The following is a 23,206-nucleotide window of genomic DNA, read 5'->3' as shown; positions in this document are numbered from 1 at the left end:
CTAACCACTGGGCCAAGTCCGCTTCCCTTATTAAGTCTTTTTTTTTTTTTTTTTACTGTTTCTTTTATTTTTTTTGTCTTTATTTATTTTTTAATGTTACATTCAAAATATATGAAGTCCCCATATAACCCCCACCCCCTCACCCCACTCCTCCCCCATAAAAACAACCTCCTCAATCATCATGAGACATTCATTACATTTGGTGACTACATCTCTGAGCAATAGAAGTTGAAAAATTGAAAAAAAAAAAAAAAAGAACAAGAATTCTACTTCTAATACGGCTGAGCATACTACTACCAAAACCTACCATTCTGCTTGAAAAAATTAAAATCTCTGGATAAAATGGGGGGAAAAAGTACCTGAAGACTCTCGGTTTTTACAATGAATCCAATATTGGAAGAAGAGAACAGCATAGGGAGGGTTTCTTCTTTTTTGGAGTTTTCAGTTGTTTCTTTTTTTTAAGCTATATAGAACAGGTCTCCACAAAGGGTGGCTAAAGCTCTAACAGTTAACAGTCTTTCTGGACTAAAGGGAGAGATGGATAAGGGAGGGAAGGAGGGAGGGAGGGAGGGAAGTTATCTTCACAAATTACAGACAAAAGCAGCAACTGTACCTGGTATGTTAAAAAATGCACTTAGAGGAGTAATAGTAAAATAGCCTTAAGGTACTGTGAATTTAGATTAGCAAACAATTGAACTCCTCTGTATATCCAGCAAAACTGATTATTAACATGGTTCCAAAAAATTATAGTATCTTTCTTTTAAAATGTTCTAAGATTCAAGACTCAAGGTAAATTTATCAAATTTATTTGTGCTATTTGGAGAATGCTGTAATATACATAAAACTGTATTTTTAATGCCAGCAAGCAAATTACTTAGAGTACTATCAAGCATTAATTTATAAATTGTCCTTCCTGTCCCTTCTCTTCTTTATGCTGGATGCTGACAGAAGCAATGGAAGTGGAACCAACATAAGCACGACAATTGGATTCTACACAAGAAAAAAGCCACATAAAAATTCTTGTAAGATGAGTCCATGAAATAAAGCATCTGCCAGCCCTGAAATATTGTGTTCTTGTTTATGCATAATGGAGCAAAACAGCCTTTGTATTATTTTTAACAGTTTAGTACTTAAAATAATCTATACTTCAAAGAAGAATAAACAGTGCATAAGCTCAGATTGCTCCTTACCACATAACTTCATTCTTGTATAATAGACATAGTCCAACCCCTATGTAAACAATAACTTCCTCTGTGTTTCCAAATGTAGAAACCAAGAGCAGTATGCAACATGAGATTATACAACTGACTAGACAACTGTTCAAAATCAAATAGTATTTTAATCCATTTACAGGATGGCTTTAAAAATATTTAATCACTTGAAAGCATATTCATAACAAAGGCTAATTCTACACAGTTCATTTAAATGAGAAACAAAAGAGCTTTCAGAATTATCTTAAGAGAAGAGCTTTTAAACTGAAGATGGAAGACAGTCGCTTGTACAGAACAGAATTATTGTATTAACTGTCATCAGTAATCAAACTGATATTTTGGGGGGTTTTCCCACTAATTGCTATCCTAGGGAAAACAAAGCTATGCCACAGGCCTTCCCTGATTTTTGCCACAATACATTCCCCAAAAGCATCAAGTGGATGGTATTTTCTTGCATGACGATTTGGTATGAAATAAACCAACAATGTCATCAAGGCAAAGAGGTAGCCACACGCCAGTTGGGCCCTGAATCTCAGCAGAATTACAACACCTGCTCTCCAGTTCACTGGACTCACTCAGGACAACTAACAAGGTGATGATGATGGACAATGCCCATCCCCAGGAATAGAGATTCTGCAATAGCAAGCAAGAGAGCTCCATCCATCTGCCCATGGGATCTAAACACTCTCTCAATTAGTGGCTGAGTAGGTGTATTCATCAGCCAAAGGGATACTGATACAAAATACCAGAAATCTGTTGGCATTCATAAAGGGTATTTATTTGGAGTAGAAACTTACAGTGACAGGGTCATAAAGTGTAAGTTATTTCCCTCAACAATGTCTGTTGCCATGTACTGGAGCAAGATGGCTGCCAACATCTGTAAGGGTTCAGCCTGCCTTCTTCCTCCAAAGGTTCCATGGTCCCAGCTTCTTTTATCAGCTGTAGGCTAGGATAAGTCTCATCTTTCTCCCAGGACTCATTTCTCTCCAGGCTCAGCTGTTTTGTTCTCTCCACAAAGTCAGCTATAGACTATCAAGTCTCTCGCTCTTCCTGGGGCATGTGCCAAGTCTATGAAGCATCTCTATTCCTCTGTGCTCTTCTCCTGTGTATATACTTCCTGGAGCTCCAGCTTGAAAAGCTCTGACCAACTCTTGTGCCATGTCATTTTCTCTGTGAGTCCCCACCCGTCAAGGGGTCAGGGACTCAACATCCTACTGACATGGCCCAATCCAACCCTCAGTCATTATTTAATCAGGTAAAAATGAAACCTTTGAGTTTAATTCAATCTAATATCCCCCGAAGGACAGACCAATTCACAAACATGATCCAGTATCTATTTTTGGAATTAATAAACAATATCAAACTGCTACAGTGGGTATCACCGTCCCCAAATCCTCAGGATTTGGGAATAAACAATGGACTAAGGTAGACTTACTATTATGCTACTATAGGCCTATTGTGATTCTAACAAAGGAAAAATTTGTGTTATTGATATAAAGGCAGTGGCCACCGGAGGCACTGAGGGGAGGGAGAGGAAAGAATAGGTGTAATATGGAGGCATTTTCAAGGCATTGGAGTTGTCCTGCATGACATTGCAATGATGGATAAAGGAAGTTATATATTTTGCCATGATTTACAAAATTGCATGGGACAGAGCATAAACTACAATATAAACTATAATTCATGGTTATTGGCAATGTAACAAATGTACCTCACCAACGAAGGATGTTGTTAATGTGGGAAAGTGTAGGAGGGGGATGGAGAAGGGCATATGGGAATCCCCTATATTTTTTATTTAACATTCATGTAATCTAAAGTTTCTTTAAAATAAATAAATTTTACAACTACTACAATCTTTTAAATTTGAATACATTCTATAAAGTGAGTATAAAAAATAAAAACTCTCAATATATCAAGTGTACACACAACATATGAAAATAAAACTGACTTTATAAGTTTTATAGTTTTACATTAATATTCTAATTTAATATTATATACATTTCCTATTTCCATATGCAAAATAATCTTGGAAGAATGATTTGTGTCAATCAGCTTTCTTAAAGGAAGTATTCGAATACATTTTCATTGATGTCCATTTTTTACAGTTAGTAAATTTCCTACAATAAATTAAATATTCAATACTATTTAATGACTTTTTTTTAATAGTTCCACACGCAAAATAATGAGCATCAATGAATGTTTGTTAAAGGTCACCTTAAAGATATTGTTCCTCTTTAATAAAGGGAAAATTTGAAGCATCTTTCTGCAAAAACCCCACTTGTATCCCTGAATGGAAAAGAGAAGCTCTCAGAATGATCTATAAACAAAATGAAGAACATACAAATCAGCCATAACCCTAGAAAGTCAATATGTCTTTCTTCTTCACTTGAATCACTTACTTCTCATCAGATCAGAGCTCTGACAAAGCCTCATGGTTCTCCTTTCTTAGGAAATACACTTGACCTTGTAGTGCTTGAGAAATCCTAGGGTAAGGGAAGTCACTGGGGCAAGTATAACCAGGGTAGACCACAGAAGAATGTCAGGAAACAGACTACTGGGGCTGATTTATTCTGCGTGTGATACTGAGAGAGCCAAGGCATCCTCAAGACTTACACAGCTCCAGTCTAGCTGCCCAAGGTAAGAACCTGACAAAATTTGTGACTGAAGTCCTAGATAGTAATTGAGACAGTGTGTTTTCCTGAAGTGTCAACTGAGTTTCAGGATCATATTTCTGGTCATGTAACATGACTCATCACTAGGATTTTTAAAACAAGGGCCTAACCCAACATTTCTTTCATTCACTCTCTTACCTCTTCAGTTTATCAAAACATAAGTGAAGGGAAAATGGCAGACTAGAAAGATATGAGCCTCTCTTCTCTCCCAGAAACACAGCTAGAAGACAGGAGGAAACAGCCTTAAAAAACCTTCTAGGGCTTAGGACATGAAGGGAAGGCTGGATACCACCCACAAGAGAGAGGGACAAAGGAAAAGAATAGCAACGGCAAAACTGTGAGTTCAAAGCCGCAGCTGCTACTGCCAGCACTCTCCTCCACATTAAAGACACTTCCAAATTCTCAGGCCTCTGGGATGGTAGCTACAGACCAAAGGGGCCCCAGGGATCCACCTCCCCAGGAAATAGATAGAGGGACACAGCTTAAGGCTGACTCAACTTTTGACCCACAAATTTGGTCTGCTGTGTCCCACAAGCCCTTCCAGATCAGGTAGGGTTGTGCTATTGTTTGCCTTGGGAGCCAGCTTGCAACTAAAAAGATCTGGCACTAAAGAGATCTGACCCTCTCGATCTCCCTCTCTACTAATTGGGACTAATTGTTGAGGGCACAGAGGGGAGTGGAATTATTTCCTACTGAAAAAAGGAGGGGGCTGCCAGCAAAGATTGGAGAACTGTCTCTGAGAAAGTTTGAATTACAGGGCTCTTAGTCTCCACGAGGAACCTATATCACATTGCTCCAGTCCATGTTGTAGGAAATATGCTCCAACCACTTACTGAACTGAGAAGGCTGACCAAAAAAGTGCCATCTGCTGGCCGACAAAGGAAGTGCATGTTAGGAAATTAAAAATAAGTTAGAGAGGCTTTTTCTAGCCTTATAGCCTTCCTCCCCAAAGCCCTAGGAAGCAGGTCTGAAATCTATTACTGGGGCCAGAGCCCAGTTTTGAGCAATTCACAGGGACAATTCTAAAGACCCAAGTTGAACCAAGAATCAAGCTGAGGGTGGGAATGGGAAGAAGGGATGTGATGTGGGGGCACTTTCAGGACTTGGAGGGTACTGCAGGGACAGTTACTGGACATTGTATGTCCTCCCATGGCCCACTGGGTGGACTGGGGGAGAGTGTAAACTGTAATGTGGACCATTGACCATGTGATGCAGCAGTGCTCAGAGATGTATTCACCAAGTGCAATGAATGTCCCATGATGATAGAGGAGATTGTGGTTATGGGAGGAGTGGGGCGAGGGGGGTGGGGGGTATATGGGGACCTCATAATTTTTTAATGTTACATTAAAAATTAATTAATTAATTAAAAAAAGAATCAATGAATAGCAGTAACAAAAGTCCTCTTGCCACTAAATCCCTATGAAAAGAGATAAATTGAGCATTGGAGTAAACTCATCATTCTAATAAGGAGCCTAGAAAACATCAAAAAATTATGAACCATGCTAAGAAAATTGAAGACAAGCACCAAGAAAAGGAATATACCAAAGCCCCAGAAGAAATGCAGTATTTGAGACAACTAATTAATGAGATCACATAGATTTCCAAAATCAAATTAATGAGTTGAAAGACAATATGGTTAAAGAGATCAATGGCATCAAGAAGACATTGAGTGAGCACCAAGAAGAATTTGAAAACCTGAATAGAAAAGTAACAGAGCTCAGAAGAATGAAAGACATGATGGGGAGATAAAAAAACACATTAGATGCAAGCAGACACAGAAGAAAACACAGAGAATGGACACAGAGAGCAAACAACAGCAGGGGAAAGTGATAGAAATAAATAAAATAAATCTTTAAAATAACAACAACACATTAGACACATACAGCAGCAAACTTGAAATGATAGAAGAAAGAATAAGTGATACCAAAAACAGAACAGCTGAAATTGAAGAGAGTAAAGAACAGAGAGAAATAGAATGAGAAAAAATTGAACAGGGGCTCAGGAAGTTGAATGACAACACAAAACATAACAACATATGTGTCATGTGAGTTTCAGAAGGAGAAGAGAAGAGGAAAGGGGCAGAAAGAGTATTTGAGGAAATAATAGCTGAAAATTTCCCAACTCTAATGAAAGAAATGAACTTACATGTTCAAGAAATGCAGCATACTCCAATCAGAATAAATCTGAATAGACTTACTCCAAGACACATACTACTTAGAATGTTAAACATCAAAGATAAAGAGAAAATTTTGAGAACAGCAAGGGAGAAGTAAACCATCACATATAAGGGACACCCAGTAAGACTTAGTGTGGATTTCTCATCAGAAACCATGGAGGTGAGAAGATAGTTGTATGATACAATTAGGACAGTGAAAGAGAAAAACTGCCAGCCAAGAATTCTTTATACAGTAAAACTGTCTTTCAAGTATTCAGGTGAATATGACATATTCAAAAGCAAACACAAACTAAGAGAATTTGTAAAAAAGAATCCACTATTGCAGGAAAGATTAAAGGAAGCATAAGAACATGAAAGAAAAAGACAGGAGAGAGAGGCTTAGAGGAGAGTATAAAAGAAAGAATAGCAAAAAGGATAACCAAAAAGAGTAAAAAAAAAAAAAACAACAGATGAAAATGAGATATAGCATATGAAAACCAAGTATAAAATGGTGGAAGTAAATAATGCATTTACAGTAATATCACTGAATTTGAATAGACTGAACACCCCAATCAAAAAATATAGTCTTACAGAATGAATTAAAACAAAACAAAACAAAAACATGAGCCATCCATATGCTGCTTACAGAGACTCACCTTAGATCCAGGGATACAAAACAGTGGAAAGTGAAAGGTTGGAAGAAGATACTCCACGCAAATAGTAACCAAAAAAGAGCAGGAGTAATTATACTAACATCAGACAAAACAGACTTTAAATGTAAAAAAGTTATAAGAGATACAGAAGGCTCCATTATATATTAATCAAAGGGACAATCCACCAGGAAGATATAACAGTCAAAAATATCTATGGGTACCCAGAGTACATGAGAAAAACTCTGGGAAACCTGAGGAGAAATAGACATCTCTAAAATAATTGTTGGAGACTTGGACACACCACTCACATCACTAGAAAGAACAACTAGACAGAAGATCAACAAGAAAACAGAGAACTTGAACAATATAACAAATGAGTTAGACCTAATAGACATATTCAGAACATTGCACCCAAACTCAGCACATTATACATACTTCTCAAGAGTCCATGGACTTTCCTCCAGGATAGACCACATGTTAGGTCACAATGCAGCTCTCAATAAATATAAAAAGATTGAAATTATACAAAGCACATTCTCAGATCATAATGAAATAAAACTGGAAACCAGTAATAGACAGAAGAAAGGTAAATTCACAAATGTGTGGAGGCTTAACCACACACACCTAAATAATCAGTGGGTCAAAGAAGAAATTGCAAGTGAAATCAATAAACATATTGCAACAAATGAAAATGATAACAGAACTTAACAAAACTTACAGAACACAGTGAAAGCAGTCTTGGGAGGGAAATTTATAGCCCTAAATACCTATATTAAAAAAGAAAGTGCTAACCTCAAACATTTTACTGAAGAACTAGAGAAATTAGAAAAAGAACAGTAAACCAATCCTAAAGCAAGCAGAAGAAAGAAATAATAAAGAAATAATAAAGATTAGAGCAGAAATAAATGAAAATTGAGAACAAAACAACAGGGAAAATCAACAAAAACAAAACTCGTTCTTTGAGATCAATAGAATTGACAAACCTCTAGCTAGACCAACAAAGAAAAAAAAAGAGAAAATGCAAATAAATATAATCATAAATGAAAGGGGGGAAGTTATAGCTGACTCCACTGAAATAAAAAAAGATCATAAGAGATCTTTATAAGAAACTGTATGCCAACAAACTAGACAACCTAGATGAAATTAACAAATTCTTAGAAATGCACAACCTACACTGATGCTACAAGAAATACAAGAACTTAACAAACCTATCACATTTAAAGAGATTTAATCTGTCATCAAAAATCTCCCAAGAAAGAAATTTTTAGGACCAGATGACTCAGATGAATTCTACCAAGCATTTTGAAAAAAATTAACACCAATCCTGTTTAAACTCTTCCCAAAAATTGAAGAGGAAGGAAAATTACCCAACGCATTTTTATGAAACCAACATTGTCTTAATACCAAAGCCAGATAAAGACACTACAGGATAAGAAAATTACACACCAATCCCTCTAATGAACATAGATGCAAAAATTCACAAAAAAAATTCTTGCAAATTGAATCTAACAGCATGTAAAAAGAAACTTTTACTTTATGACCAAGTGGGATTTATTCCTGGTTTGCAAGGCTGCTTCAACATGAAAATCAATCAACATAATACACTACATTAACAAATTGAAGGGAAAAAAAAGTATGATCATCTCAATCAATGCAGAAAAGGAATTTGATAAAATTCAGCATCGTTTCTAGACAAAAACACTTCAAAGGATAGAAACAGAAGGAAAATTCCTCCATATGATGAAAGGCATATATGAAAAACCCACAGCCAACATTATCCTCAATGGGGAAAAGTTGAAAGCTTTCCCTCTAAAATCAGGAACAAGACAAGAATGCCCACTGTTACCACTGTTATTCAACATTGTACTAGAAGTTCTAGCTAGAGCAATAAGAAAAGAAAAAATAATAAAGGCAACCAAATAAGAAAAGAGAACAAAATTCTCATTATTTGCTGATGACATGATACTATATTTAGAAAATTCTGAAATGTTTATGACAAAGCTACTTAATCTAATAAATGAATTATGCAAAGTAGCAGAATACAATATAAACACGCAAAAATCAGTAATGTTATTGTACACTAGCATTGAACAATCTGAGGAAGAAATCGGGGGGGGCAGGAGGGGGATGGATTACATTTACAATAGTAACAAAAAGACTGAAATACCTAGGAATCAATTTAACCAAAGAAGTACAGGGCCTATACGCAGAAAACTGCAATACAATACTAAAAGAAACCAATGAAGACCTAAACAAATGGAAAGACATTTCATGTTCATGGACTGGAAGGCTAAATATCATTCAGATAACCCTACTTAAATTGATTTATATATTCAATGTAATATCAATAAAAATTACAACAGCCTACTTCACAGAAATAGAAAAGGTAATTACCAAATTCATTTGGAAGGGAAAGTGCACCCGAATAGCCATAAGCATTCTAAGAAAGAAGAGGAAGTGGGAAAAATTTCACAGCCTGACCTTGTAACATATTACAAAGCTACAGCAGTCAAAACAATATGGTACTGGAATAAAGGTAGATACATCAATCATTAGAATAGGATTGAGAGTCCAGAAATAACCCTCAACTCTATGACTGTTTTTTTGATAAGCTTACCAAGTCCAAGTTAATGGGACAAAAAAAGTCTCTTTAACAAACCGTGTTGGAAGAACTGGGTATCTATAACCAAAAGAATGAAAGATGACCCTTATATCACTCCTTATACAAGAATCAACTCAAAATGTTTCAAAGACCTAAATATAAAATCCAGGGCCATAAAACTACTAGAAGAAAATGTAGGGGAGCATCCTAAAGATCTTGTGGAAGGTGGTGGATTCTGGACCTTATACCCAAAGCAGGTGCAACAAAAGAAAAAATAGATAAATGGGACCTCTTCAAAATTAAGTGCTTTTGGCCCTCAAAGGACTTTGCCAAAAGGTTAAAAAGGCAGCTGATTCAATGGGAGAAAATATTTAGAAACCACATGTCCAATAAAGGTTTTATATACATGAAAATAAAGAAATCATACAACTCAATAATAAAAAGATAAATGACCCAATTAAAATATGGACAAAAGACCTGAATAGACATTTGTCCAAAGAAATACAAATGGCAAAAAAATCTATATATATGAAAAAATGTTCAACATCACTAATGAACAGGGAAAGGCAAATCAAAACTACAGTCAGATATCTTTTCACAGCTATCAGAATGGCCACTATTATAAAGATAGAGAACTACAAATTTTGGAGAGTGTGTGGCAAAATAGGAACACTTATTCACTATTAGTGGGAATGTATAATTGTGCAGCCACTGTGGAGGACTCTTTGGCAGTTCCCCAAAAAGTTGAATATAGATTTGCCACATGACTCTGCAATACCATTACCGTACATATACCCAGAAGAACTGAGAGCAAAGACACAAACAGACATCTGCACACTAATGTTAATAGTGGTGTTATTCGCTATTGCCAAAAGTTGGAAATAACCCAGGTATCCATCAGAAGATGAATGGATAAACAAACTGGTATATCTGCACAATGTAATATTATGCAGCTATAAGAAGAAATGAAGTCATAAAGCACATGACAACACGAATGAACGTGAAGGACTTTACGGTGAGTGAAGCAAGCCAGAAACAAAAAGACAAATATTGTATGACTGCCTTACTGAGAACTAAATATATTGTGTATCATTTTGTATGATTTCATTTTATAAAATGTAAATATAAATAAATTTATAAACATGAAATTATATAAGTGGTGATGTAGGGCTGGGGAAGGAATGCTAAGGTGTGAAGTTTTTTTTTTTTTGGAGTGATGAAATGGTTCTAAATGTTTTTGTGGTGATGAATGCACAATTTAGTGGTTAAATAAAAGCCATTGATTATACACTTGGGTAGATCATATGGTATGTGAATATATTTCAATGAAACTGCTTAATAAATAAATAAATAATTGTGCAAGAATAGCCAGAAATAGCAGCTATAGACAGCAAGGAAAACAGAGAGACTGAGAGTCTCTTATCATATGATAAGGGGAAAAGACAGAGAAGAAACAAATATATTCATTTTATGTATATATACAAACATACTCATAACAAAACAATGAAGAAGTAAGTATTCATGACCATTGCTCATTTCTGTAACTGGTCATGTGGTCAAAGATTGTATTTTTCAGTACCTTCTTCCACTACCCACTTTACTCTCAGCAAGCACCTCAGCTTGGTTCCTTGCCTGGTGGAGTGATCCAACATTCATTACTCAAGACTTTGGGCCATTGTTAGTCCTGCCTTTACTGGGTTGTTGCAATTTTCCATTGGCTTTAATCACAGGACATGGTAGGAGAAAGAGATGAGCAAAGGGATCTCCTGTATTCCAGGCAAACTCTTGTTCACCTCCATTGTGTAGGTGACGTCCTATTTTCCTTTGATAGTCAGGATCAATCACTGCAAGCAGTACAGTAATTCCCTTTTTGCCAATTGATTCAGAGGCATGAGGAGGACAAAGTGACCAGCTGGAAATCTTACCTTCCAGTTCAATGGAATCGTTGTGTTCACTGGTGGAAGCACTCCTCCTTTTGGAACAGCAAAGCTTAAGTTTGCAAGTACAGGAAGCAAAAATTTTCCTAGTGGATCACTAGAGCTAATAGTGAGTGGTGCCACTCCCAATTCCATCCCTTGATTCCAGGACCTGTGAATCCTAGCTATGGGAGAAGCAGCACCATAACGTGGACACTGATTTAGAGCATACACAGCCTCCTGGAGAACACTGCCCCAGCCCTGCAAGGTATTGTCACCCAGTTGATGCAATAACTGAGTCTTCAAAAGGCTGTTCCACTGTTCTGTCAATCCAACTGCTTCAGGATGGTGGGGAACATGGTAAGACCAATGAATTCCATGAGCACATCATTAGCTGTTAAGTGGGTTCCTTGATCAAGCGGTATTCCTTGTGTGGAATACCATGGCTGAGGATGAGACATTCAGTAAGTCCACAGATGGTATTTTTAACAGAAGCATTGTGTTCAGAGAAGGTAAACCCATATCTGGAGTATGTGTCCATTCCAGTTAGAATCCTGCCCCTTCCATGATGGACATGGTCCAATGTGTTCAATCTGCCACCAGGTAGCAGGCTGGTCAACTCATGGAATGGCTATATATAGGGAGCTGAGCGTGGGTCTCTGCTGCTGGCAGACCGGGCACTCAGAACTGGCTGCAGCCAAGTCAGCCTTGCTGAGGGGAAGTCCATGTTACCAAGCCCTTGCATAACATCCATCCCTACCACAATGGCCACTCTGTTCATGAGCCCATTGGGCAATGACAGGAATGGCTGGGGAAAGATACAGAGCACTATCTATAGAATAGGTCATTTTAGCGACTCAATTATTAAAATCTTCCTCTGCTACTATCACCCTCTTGTGAGCATTCATGTGGGACACAAATATTTTCATGTTTTTCCCCACCCAGAAAGATCTATTGACATACCTCTTTCCCAGACCTCTTTGTACCAATTTTCCAATCATATTCTTTCCAAGTTCCTGACCATTGGGCCAAACCATTGACAAAAGCCCACGAATCAGTGTACAAATCATCTCTGGCCATTTCTTCTTCCATGCAAAATGAACAACCTGGTACAATCCTCAAAGTTCTGCCCACAGTGAGAATTTCCCCTCAACACTACCCTTCAAGGTTATCACAGAAAGGGGTTATAGTGCTGCAGCTGTCCACTTTTGAGTGGTACCTGCATATCGTGCACAACCATCTATAAACCAGGCCTGAGTTTTCTCTTCTTGTCAACTGATTGTAAGGAACTCCCCAAGGGGCCATAGCTGTGGGCTGGGAAAAAGAAAGTAATGTAAGAGGAATTGTAACCATAGGTATTTGGGCCAATTCTTCATGAAAATTACTATGCCTTGAGGACCCACTTGAGCCCTTTCTCATACATTCCACTTCCACTTTATGATGGAGAGTTCTGCGCATGCCCAACTTTATGGTTTGGTGGGTCAGATAATACCCAGCCCATGACAGGCAACTCAGGTCTCATGGTAACTTGGTAGCCCATGGTTAAGCATTCAGTCTCTACGAAAGCCCAGTAGCAAGTCAAAAGCTGTTTCTCAAGAGGAAAGTAGCTATCTGCAGAGGAAGACTGGGCTTTGCTGCAAAATCCTAAGGGCTGTGTTGTGATTCTCATATAGGGGCATGCCAAAGGCTCCAGATACCTCTCTATTTGCCACTGACACTTCCAGCACAATTGAATCAGCTAGATTATATGGCCCACATGGCAAAGCAGCTTGCATAGCAGCACAGACTGGTCACAGAGCCCCCTCTTTTTTTGGTCACTCAAAACTAGCAGCTTTTCTGGTCACTCAGTAAATGGGCTGGAGTAAAACACCCAAATGAGGAATACATTGTCTCCAAAATCCAAAGAGACCAACTAAGCTTTGTGAATCTTTTTGGATTTAGGAAAGGCCAGATACAACAGTTATCCTTGGAAGAGCTATCTCTATATGCACCACACCTCCTGACACCTAGAAATTTCACAGAGGTGGAAGGCTCCTATATTTTTGTTGGATTTATCTCCCATCCTCTCTCATGCAAATGTCTTACCAATAAGTCTAGAGTAGTTGCTCACTAGGTCCAATCAGCATGATATCATCAATATAATGGACCAGCGTGATGTCTTATGGGAGGGACAGACTATCAAGTTTCCTGTAGACAGGGCTGGAGAGTTGATATACCCCTGAGGTAGGACAGTGAAGGTGCATTGGGGGCATTGGGGGCCTTGCCACTGAAAGCAAGCTGTTTCTCGTGGTCCTTACTGAGAGCAACTGAGAAAAAAGCATTTGCCGGATCAATAACTACATATGAAGTATCAGTAAATATGTTGATTTGCTCAAGCAGTGATCTTACATCTGGACCAACAGCTGCAATTGGAGTCACCACCTTGTTAAGTTTACAACAATTTACTGTAAGCTCCAAGACCATCTGTTTTCTCCACAGGCTAAATAGGACAGGTGAATGGGGATGTGGTGGGAATTACCACCCCCTGCATCCTTCAAATCCTTGATGGTGGCACTAATCTCTGCAATCCCTCCAGGAATCCGGTAGTGCTTCTGATTTACTATTCTGCTAGGTATGAGAAGTTCTAGAGGCTTCCACTTGGCATTTCCTACCATAACAGCCCGTACTTGACAAGTCAAGGATCCAGTGTGGGGATTCTGCTAGTTGCATGGTATGTCTATTCCAATTATGCATTCTGGAACTGAGGAAATAACCACAGAATGGGTCCACTGGACCCACTGGACCAACTCTGAGATGGATCTGAGCTAAAACTCCATCATCACTTGACCTCCATAAGGCCCTATTCTGACTGGCAGACCAGAGTGACATTTTGGGTCTTCTGGAATTATTGTCACTTCTGAGCAAGTGTCTAATAATTCCCAACATTTTTTATCCTTTCCTTTTTCCCAATACAGTTACCCTGTTAAAAGGCCTTAGGTCTCTTTGGGGAAAGCTGGGAGGAAGATTAACAGTATAAATTTTTGGCAATGTAACAGGATCCTTAACGGGACCTGGTCTTGCCCTCCTTCAAGGGGCTCTAGGTCTGTAATCTGTCTCAAATCTTGGAATTGATTAAGAAGCCATGACTCTGTTTCTGTCTTCAAGTTAAGGTTTTGTTCATTCTACTTAGAACTCTTCTGCTTATACAGATCTAGTAGGAATTTAATAGACTGTCCATCTATTTTACTTCTAGGTACTTCATGATCTTTATCCAACACCATAGCTCTACGTGATTCAGAGTCTTTTGATTGCAGTTTTGAGTCTACATTGCATTGTGGGAGCCACGCCCACCCTGTCCTCATCAAGTAAGTGCTGCTACTTGGCTCCTGTGAGCCCAGGACCCCATCATTCCCGTGGCGTTCAAGGAGTCTAGTTCCCTGACAGCAACCACAGAGGGCTCATCAGGCAAGATGAAAGTAGTCTCACAAATTTATTCCCCACAGCTCTGGCGAAAAGTGTGTATGGGCAGGTCTTAAATGGTAAATCCATTCTAGCATTCCAATCTCTAAGCCTTTGGATCCCCTCATCTAGAGTATCACAGGGTATATAGGGCATCTCGACCTCAGGCATTATAGGTCATCTTCTGGTCCATGTTTCAACCAGTCACCCACACAAACTGTTAAGGCCTTTTCTAACCTTTAATGCTACAACATTGAATCCAGAATCTTGTTCAGTGAGCCCACATTGATAAATTCAGCCTGAACCAATGTTATATTCCTTCCACAGTTATTTCATACCCTTAATATCCATTCCCACACATATTCTATCTATATAGAATTTTTATCTATATACTTTGGAAAACATATGCAGTTCTTTTAGAGTATAACATACTTCCTCATGGGTCACATTTTGTACTTTACCTTTGGGGGTTTGTTTTGACTTTAGTCCAGTTATACATCTGCAGAGAAGAGGGGTGGTGAGTGTGGGTAAAAAAGAGCTTAGAAATGTCTGGCAAACTAATTATCTCAGGACATTCCTTTGTAGTTTCATCTATAGAGACAGATTTAATTGCTTCAGGTGAGGGTTGGATGGCAGATTCCTCAGGGCAGAGTGGACGTTGGATGATGGTCTTCTCAGGGCAGGGAGGAGGCCAAGACTCCTTGGGGCAGGATGGAGGTTGTATGATACAGGCTTGATATTGGGTGAGGAGGAGGTCAGGATTCCTTGGGTAGGTAGAGGTTGGGAGGTACATGCTTGACATTGGGTAGTGTCCTCAGGTCAGACCATTAAAGGTTTATCTTGCAAAGTCTCAGCAGAATTCAGGGTTTCAATGTTTCCACTGCCATCACCATCATTGCAGTCCCTGTCCTCAGGTAGTCACAATCCATTGTTTTATTAATGCAACTTCACCCATAATTTTAGCACCACAACAAGCATTAAGAGCTAGACAGAACCCAGAGAACACTTAGGGGGAAAGAATGGCACACTTTGAGATACAATCTCTCCAGTTTGATGGGCATGCCAATAGGTAAAGAATAATGAGGATAGAACTAGGGGGATGACCATGCATATAAAATAAGGGACACATGTAAGAAATACTAAAGTCTGTGAAAAACATTGTAGTCAAATTTGTGGATAGGATAACACTAAGATTTAAGAAACAACTCCTTCCTTAATAAAATCTCTTACTTCCAAAACTGTCACCAGGAGATCCTCTTGGGGAAAGGGCACCATACTGTTCCAAACAATCTCCTTATCTCGTATCTCTAGCTGATTCCTGCCACCATTACCACAAAGACCTCAGGAGGTGCTACTTGCCCTGGACACTTTGCCCAAAGCCCTGATAAACAACCCTTCTCTTAAATCAGACCACCCCCTAAGGAGCATTTTAGGTTCTCCATTTTTACCTCCAGCTGAGGTAAAAATGAGGTAAAAATGTACAGCTGAGACAAAGCTAACACATTTAGAAAGATTTTACTAAATGTTAGGGGGTTAATCCCAGAAGATACCCTGAATCAGAAACAGGATACAAGTTAGTCTTTTCCAGTCCATGAAGAGCAGGAATAATCAGTACTTCCCACCTCTCAGTTTCTTCCCAGATGGTAGATACCATCTTCAATGGTCAGTGCCCTGGCACCCCTCCTAGACTCCACAAAGTTCACACTAAGAAAGCGAACAAATAAGCAGAGTCAGGTGCTCTCTCCCACAACCCCAGTTTGGAATCTCAAAACCTGTCTTTTACTCAACCAATTGCTAAGGGACATCACCTTGTCCTTTACCCTTGTAATCTTCAGCAATGCACAATGCAATCACCCCAACAAACAGCAAATACACACCCAGAGATGCATACCAAGTGAATGTGTATGCATATATAGAAAGCAGACATTGACAACAAAAAACTTTACAAAATGAGCTGATTAATGAAAGTTTAAGAAAAATGGTGGAAGGGAGATGAGTTCAATTTGGGAAATGGTAGATCTGAGGTGCCAAAAATATATTCCAGTAAAGATCCATATCAGGTAGTGAAAAGTTAATCTAGAGCATATAAGGGAGTTTGACTCAGGAAATTTGAAAAAAAAAAGAATCCTGGAAATATTGAAGAAAAAAGTACAGAAAGGAGAGTAGTGGGAGAAAGACAGATCCTTTGGAAATGCCTCTATCACCTAGAGTGTGGACTGACACAAGAAGAAAGTAGTAAGAGGAAAGAGAGAGACAGAAAGAAAATGAAATGACACAAAAGCAGGGAAGACACATTCAAGAAAGAGGAGGTAGGCAGCAGTCCAATATGTGGCCAAGAGAATGAAGGAGGCTAAGGTTAAGAAAAGAAATTGGATTTGACAATCAAAGGATTATTGATAACTTTGGAGAAGCAGAATCTAGTAGACTGGTGGGGGAGAATCTGATTAGAGGGGGATGAGTGATCAGCAAATGGAGGCAGGGACCTATGTCATCCATTCACAAGAGCTGACAGTGAAGGGAAGGAGGTGGCAGATACCACTGCTAAAAGAGATCTTACTTGTTTTGCGCGCTTGAGGCATCCCCAGTCCCTAATACACTTCCTGGCATGTCACAGGTACTCAGTACGTATTTGCTCACTGAATGTTACTTATCCAATAAATGCTGTTGTTTGATTAAATAAATGAATTAAAGAATGAAACTAGCACTGATGCTTAAGGGAGTATGTAAGAATAATCTTCTCGTTATAGCATGTATATAATTTGAGTATGAATGCTGGAGCTATTTTGTTTTGAGATCTGGTTATAAGATAAAACCTGCAACCTCAGCTCACACAACTGTAGTGAGGGGTAGAAGGCAGAGGTCTTGCCTAGAGTTTGAAATGAGACTTTTTGACAATGATTTGAAAGGAAATAGAATCTCAGGCAAGACACTAGAACTGGAGGTGACATCCTGGGTATCTGCAGAGTGGAACATTCTCTGTCCTGCCATGAAAGGGTCAAGGAGCTCCTGGGAGGTAGGTTGGGAAGATGGACCCCATGGAGGCCAGTGGAGAGAAAGGAATTAAGAAATCCAGGCAAGTGCCTACCAAATTGAGGCAATTCTCTGGGGCTACTGGCTGCCTATCTCAGGCTGCCAAATGGTTCTTGTACTCTGTAGTACTTCCCTTTGCTCTGCTCTGCCTTTAAAGTCTTTGGAACACTCCAATCTGGGTATAAGAGTATAAAAGGGTCCAGCCAGCCCTCGACAGAGTGGGGATGGGGCAGCATGGAGGCAGCAGGAGCAGCAATAATGGCAGGAGAACCCCCAGGGATCAGTAGTGAGGAGCACCTGTAGACTTCTTTCACCACCACACCTTGAAGACTCAAGGATTTGTTCAATTAGATGGCATGGTATTCCCTTGAAGAAAATCTAGGAATGATTTTTTTCCTGTTGTGTTTTGTTCTGTTTTTTATGTTCTTCACAGAGGAAACTTGAGCAGCTGTGAAGTCTAAAGGGGAAAAACTGATGAGAGCAAGAGAAAGAAGATACAGATATAAAGAATTGACAAAATATAATGAAGCAAAGTCCTAGAAGAAAGGAGAGGCCATGAGAACCAAAGGTTAGATGGAGAGGTTAGTTTTTACAAAGCAGTATTTAAAAAAAAAAAAAAAAGATTGAGAGAGTAAAGAGATAGAAAGGAGGAAGAAGACACTTTTATGAAGCCTGCCTGGAAGTTACGGGACAAGCCAGCTAGGAGGCTTTGAAACCCAAAGAATCTTCCCAAGGTTGCTGTGGAGAGGCCAACAGAGAGCATCATGAGAAAGAGGGTGTCTGCAATTTTGAGGGGCTGGATCACAGGAATTTCTAGAACTTCTAACAAGCACAATTTAATACCAAATGTAGCAAGAGTTGGCAACCTGGAAATTTTTTTTTCCTAATTGTTGAAGATGGGGTCCTACAAATGAGCCAAATTCAGATTACTATAATGGATCCACCACATATCGAGACATAATGGGATAAACTCACATCTCATTGCAGAATCACCTCACAATTTTAGAAACAACCCTAAAGACAGGTTCCCATAAAAGAATCATAATGTCCCATAAAAAGAATCATAATTAATCCACCCTGCTTACTTTCCTTCGAATAGAGCTACATTGAATGATTTCATACCAAGATTCTTAGGGTCTTTCAGAAGGAAGAAATCTTGGAAGTCATCTAGTCCAACCTCTCATCTACAATGACCGCATGTTCAAAAACCCATGGCAGAAACTGTTGGTGCCCCCTGGATATGCATGTGCTCCTCCCCACGTCCCAGCCTCCACTGTAGTCACCGAATGCCAAGTGCACTGGAAGCATGTGATCACCAAAGGGCAACAGGACATTGGTGGGAGAAGATAAGTCACTCCCGGACTTGCCCCTACATTGGATGGAGGAGACCAGTCAAGTTGCATCAGATTTTGTCTGAGAGATTTATAAACTTTGATTTGTGTTAGTCACTGATGTTTGCGGATTTGTCTGTTGTAGTAGTTAGCATTTACTAATTTGCATGCCTCCTTTTAATAACTTTGCAACTCTGAGTTACAATCACAGTCAAGAAAAGGATGGAGATTATTATTATTATTATTATTATCCACAGACCCAAAGTTCAAAAGGATAGAACAGTTAAGAAATCCATTTTTACAACATAGCAGCATCTCACTTATCTAAAGGTTATCATTTTAGACCTCACTTATAAGGCTAAAGCCTCAAACCCCTAGCTGCAATTGAGAAAATAAACAGTAGAGATTTTAAAACAACTCAGTCTGCAAACTAAATTAAGTTTTAGAGCTTCATTCACAAGTTAACCCTTCAGGTTCTAATAACCATTTACTCCAGTTCTAACAATCTTGGAAATCTTGTTATCTCACATCAGATAAGAAATAGGAAACTGGAAACAGAAGTGGTACTAGAAGGAGGCACATGAGAAGAACAAAGCAAAACATTCTGGCAGTAAAAGTGAGATCAGAACAACTCTAAAAGGCAACACACCCAAATCAAAAAAGCAGGGTAGAGTGTCCCATTGTATAAGGGACCCTTCAGCCCCACTGCTGTTTAGAGTCCTGAAGGCATCACTGGCAGGAAATCAGTCCACAAATGATATCACAATGACTTGGTGCCCTCAACCAACCTTTGTAAGTTTCTGAAGAGAAAGGAAAAGGTGGAAGGAGTCTCTGGAAATGGTTACTCAAAACAGTTTCTGTGTATAAAGGAAGGCTTTTAATCATCTGAAAAACTCATTTATGCCAGCCACCTTATTTCCTTAGGATGCCATTTAATATTGGAAAAAAAAAAAAGACATATTGCCTTCACATACTGTTTGGCTTAAAATGAGTGATTCCTCCCAAACTAATTTGGGTGCAAATATCCATCATGAGGAAATCAGGCCTCCTTAATCAAAATCAAGAACCTTAGCAATGATGAAGGTCAATCCCCTGGCAAAGATGACCTGATCTGAGGACACACATTCATCTCCCTATAGAAGGGGAACTAGAGCCCAGGTTCCCTGCTTTCGGAGCAGGGATATATATGGCCATACACATCACACTTCTCCTTCGCTGGATATACCTACAACCTCCCCAACCCTTCCCATGGCTTCCAGGATCCAAAGGCCTGCTGCACTCACCTGCAGAAAACAGTGTCCAACTGGGGCATGTTCTTCAAGAGTGGCATTGTATACCTGCCTCTGGAAGACGGGCTCGTTGTCATTCACGTCATCCACGGTGATGCTCACCTGGCAGGTGGCAGAGAGGGAGGGTGTGCCGAGATCGTGGGCCACCACCCTCAGCTCCACCGTCTCCTGGACCTCGCGATCTAGAGCCCGGATGGTGCTTATCAAGCCATTTTCTGGGTGAATGGTGAAGGACGATCCACATCCCACCGTGGGCGACAGAGCCTCTGGTCTGCAGCGAGCCAGGGGTTGGACCAGCGTATAGCGCAGCCGGGCGTGGTCGGTGCCAGCCTCATCCGCATCGGTGGCACTTACCCACACAACCGCGGTGCCGGGGGCCACGGCCTCAGACACTGAGGCTAGGTAGTGCTCCTGGCTGAAGAGCGGCGGCTGGTCATTGAGGTCGGCGACCCAGAGCAGCAGGGTCTCCTCGGTGCTCAGCGGCGGGGATCCCTTATCCGTGGCCACTAGCAGCAATTCATACAGGTCACGAGTCTCCCTGTCCAAGGGTCCCTCTACACAAAGGAAATATACCCCCGGAGGACCGCCGGGCCGCAACGCAAAGGCTCCTTCCCCGCCTTCCAAAGACAGGGAGATGTCCCCGCCTCCGAGGCCCACGCCAAGCTCCCCAGCGGCCTCCTTTTCTTTCTCTGGGTCGCTGTCCGCATCGGAAACCGAGACGCGAGCCACGTAGTCGCCCGGCCTGGCGCCCTCCGAGACGCGGGAGCCGCCCCCCTCGGTAAGGAAGAGCAGGTGAATGGCAGGTGGGTTGTCATTCACGTCCAGCACCGCGATGGACACTCGCACGGTGGCGACCTCGGGCTCCGCTCCTCCGTCGCGGGCCTCTACCACCAGCTGATGCCAGGCCTGAGCCTCGCGGTCCAGCGGCCTCCGCACCCGCACCACGCCGCTCAGCTCCTCCACGGAGAAGTAGGCCGCGTCTCCCAGGGGTCCGCTGCCGCTGTCCGCCCCGGGCACCTGCCTCGCGCGCAGGCGGTAGCGCACGTGGCCATTGGGCCCCAGGTCGCGGTCAGTGGCGCGCACGCGACAGACCTCGGCGCCCGGTGGGACGTCCTCGCGCACCACAGCGCGGTACTCGCCCTGCTCGAAGACCGGCGGGTTGTCGTTCTCATCCAGGACGCGAAGTTCCACTCGCAGGCGGCCGGTGCGCCGCGGGTGGCCTCCGTCCCACGCCTCGATCTGCAGCTGGTGCGCTGCCGCGGTCTCTCGGTCCAAGCGCCGCAATAGCACCAGGTACAGGGGCTCAAGGGGTGATGAGGAGGCGGAGAGAGGCGGGGGCCCCATGGTTCCGTAGCGCAGCTGGAAGACAGGTCCCGCGAGGTCCTCCGGAAGGTCGGACGTTGGCACCAAAGTGTAGCCCTGTATGCTGAACAGGCCGGCGTCGGGGTCACGGGCACCTGGCAAACGGAAGGCGGTACCTGGCGGGCTGAGCTCGGAGACGTCGAGCTGCAGGGAGTCGCGGGGAAAACGGGGAGAGTGGTCGTTCACGTCGTTGACGCGGATCTCCACCTGCACCACGGCGCCCAGCAGCGTGGCAGCCACGAAGCTGTAGTGGTCGCGCCGCTCGCGGTCCAAGCGCCGAGCCGTGCGTATGATGCCGGTGTCTGGGTGCACGTGGAAGTCGTCCAGCAGCGGGGAGTCGTCCGAGTCCTCAGACAGAAAGAAGCCGCCCCCCTCCTGCTGCTGCGCGGTCGGCAGCCCGGCGCGGATGTCGCCGACCAGAGTGTCCGGGGGGAGCCCCTCGTCCACGGAAAGGCTGAGATTGAACACCTGGGCAGACGAGCCCGAGGCCGCCCACAGCCACGCGTGAATGAAGAGCCGGAGCAGCGAGCCCTTCGCCTGGGTGCCGCCGCTCCGCGACCCTCGGGGTAACCCTCTCCTCGCGAGGAGCAGGAGGCGCTTGCCGCCCGGAGCTCCCTGGTGCCGTCTCCCTTCGCCCATCCTCCGCTCAGCAGGACTCATTTCCCCCGCAGCTCCCGGGTAACTACCAGCCTGTGGCAGGATCGCGGAAAAATCCGGGCGCCTCTGCTGCGTCGCGGCTAAAGAAGAAAAGACTTTGCTTGGCAAACAAACCACCCGACCCAGGAGTTCTCTAGGTTACATCTGCAACTGGTGAAAACGTCCTCTTCCTACAGCTCACGAGAGGGAAGCTCTAGCTGCTTCTGCCGCTGCAGCCACCTCTTCAGCCTCCGGATTTCTTTAAACGAGTCTCATCTCTTTTTCTCTCTCCGTTTATTCCTTTTACATCTGTTCCTTGTTCTGCTCGGCTGGTTATTTCCCCCTGGTAAAGTCAGGTGCATTATTTGTTTTGCCAAAAAGGGGGAAATTATTTAAAGCGCGCGCACACAGGGAAAGGATGGGGGTCGGGCCCGGGGAAGGGGGTGGAGTAAGGCCGGGAGTGAGGGCGCCGGGCAGGAGCGGAGGGAGGGAGGGGCGGCTGGGGCTGTGGCCCTGTCGGCTGCTCCGAGGCGAGGGGTGGCGAGGAGTGGGCGCTCCCCGCTGCGTCTCCGGGGGCCGAGACCGCGCAGCTCCCCCTTGGACCCACTTCGCGCCGCCTCCCCTCCCCGCCGTGTGACGCGGTGCACAGGAGGGCAGATTTCAACCTGCGAGCGGCGGCTCTGCAGCTCGGCGCGTTCGCGGCTGGGCCAGGGTTAGAGAAGAGAGCAGCGGCAGAAGAAAGGACAGATTTGGGGCCAGTGGGGACCGGCCGCCCGGCCCTCTCCACAGGCTTTGCGTGCAAAGTGGCGATGGGTGGGGGGAGAAGAAGGGAGCATCATCTCCACACCTTCCCCCTTCCATCCCCTAGACGGACCCTCCAACTTGCCTGACGCTCGGCTCCCGCTGAACGG

At 42.3% G+C, this 23,206-nt stretch overlaps 1 protein-coding gene across 1 annotated transcript in view; it reads right to left on the bottom strand.

Annotated features, from left to right (window-relative positions):
- The window catches only part of DCHS2 (dachsous cadherin-related 2), a 282,266-nt gene extending 259,273 nt beyond the window's left edge, over positions 1 to 22,993 (bottom strand). The window contains exon 1 of the mRNA XM_058274999.2: positions 20,292 to 22,993. Within this exon, the coding sequence (XP_058130982.1) occupies positions 20,292 to 22,319 (2,028 nt within the window). The 5' untranslated portion in view covers positions 22,320 to 22,993. The remainder of the gene's footprint in view (positions 1 to 20,291) is intronic.
- Between the last annotated feature and the right edge of the window lie 213 nt (positions 22,994 to 23,206).

The sequence above is a fragment of the Dasypus novemcinctus genome, chromosome 1 (genome assembly GCF_030445035.2).
Source record: "Dasypus novemcinctus isolate mDasNov1 chromosome 1, mDasNov1.1.hap2, whole genome shotgun sequence".
NCBI lineage: Eukaryota > Metazoa > Chordata > Mammalia > Cingulata > Dasypodidae > Dasypus > Dasypus novemcinctus.
The sequence above is the reverse complement of the archived record's forward strand: the minus strand, read 5'-3'. Positions and strand labels throughout refer to the sequence as shown.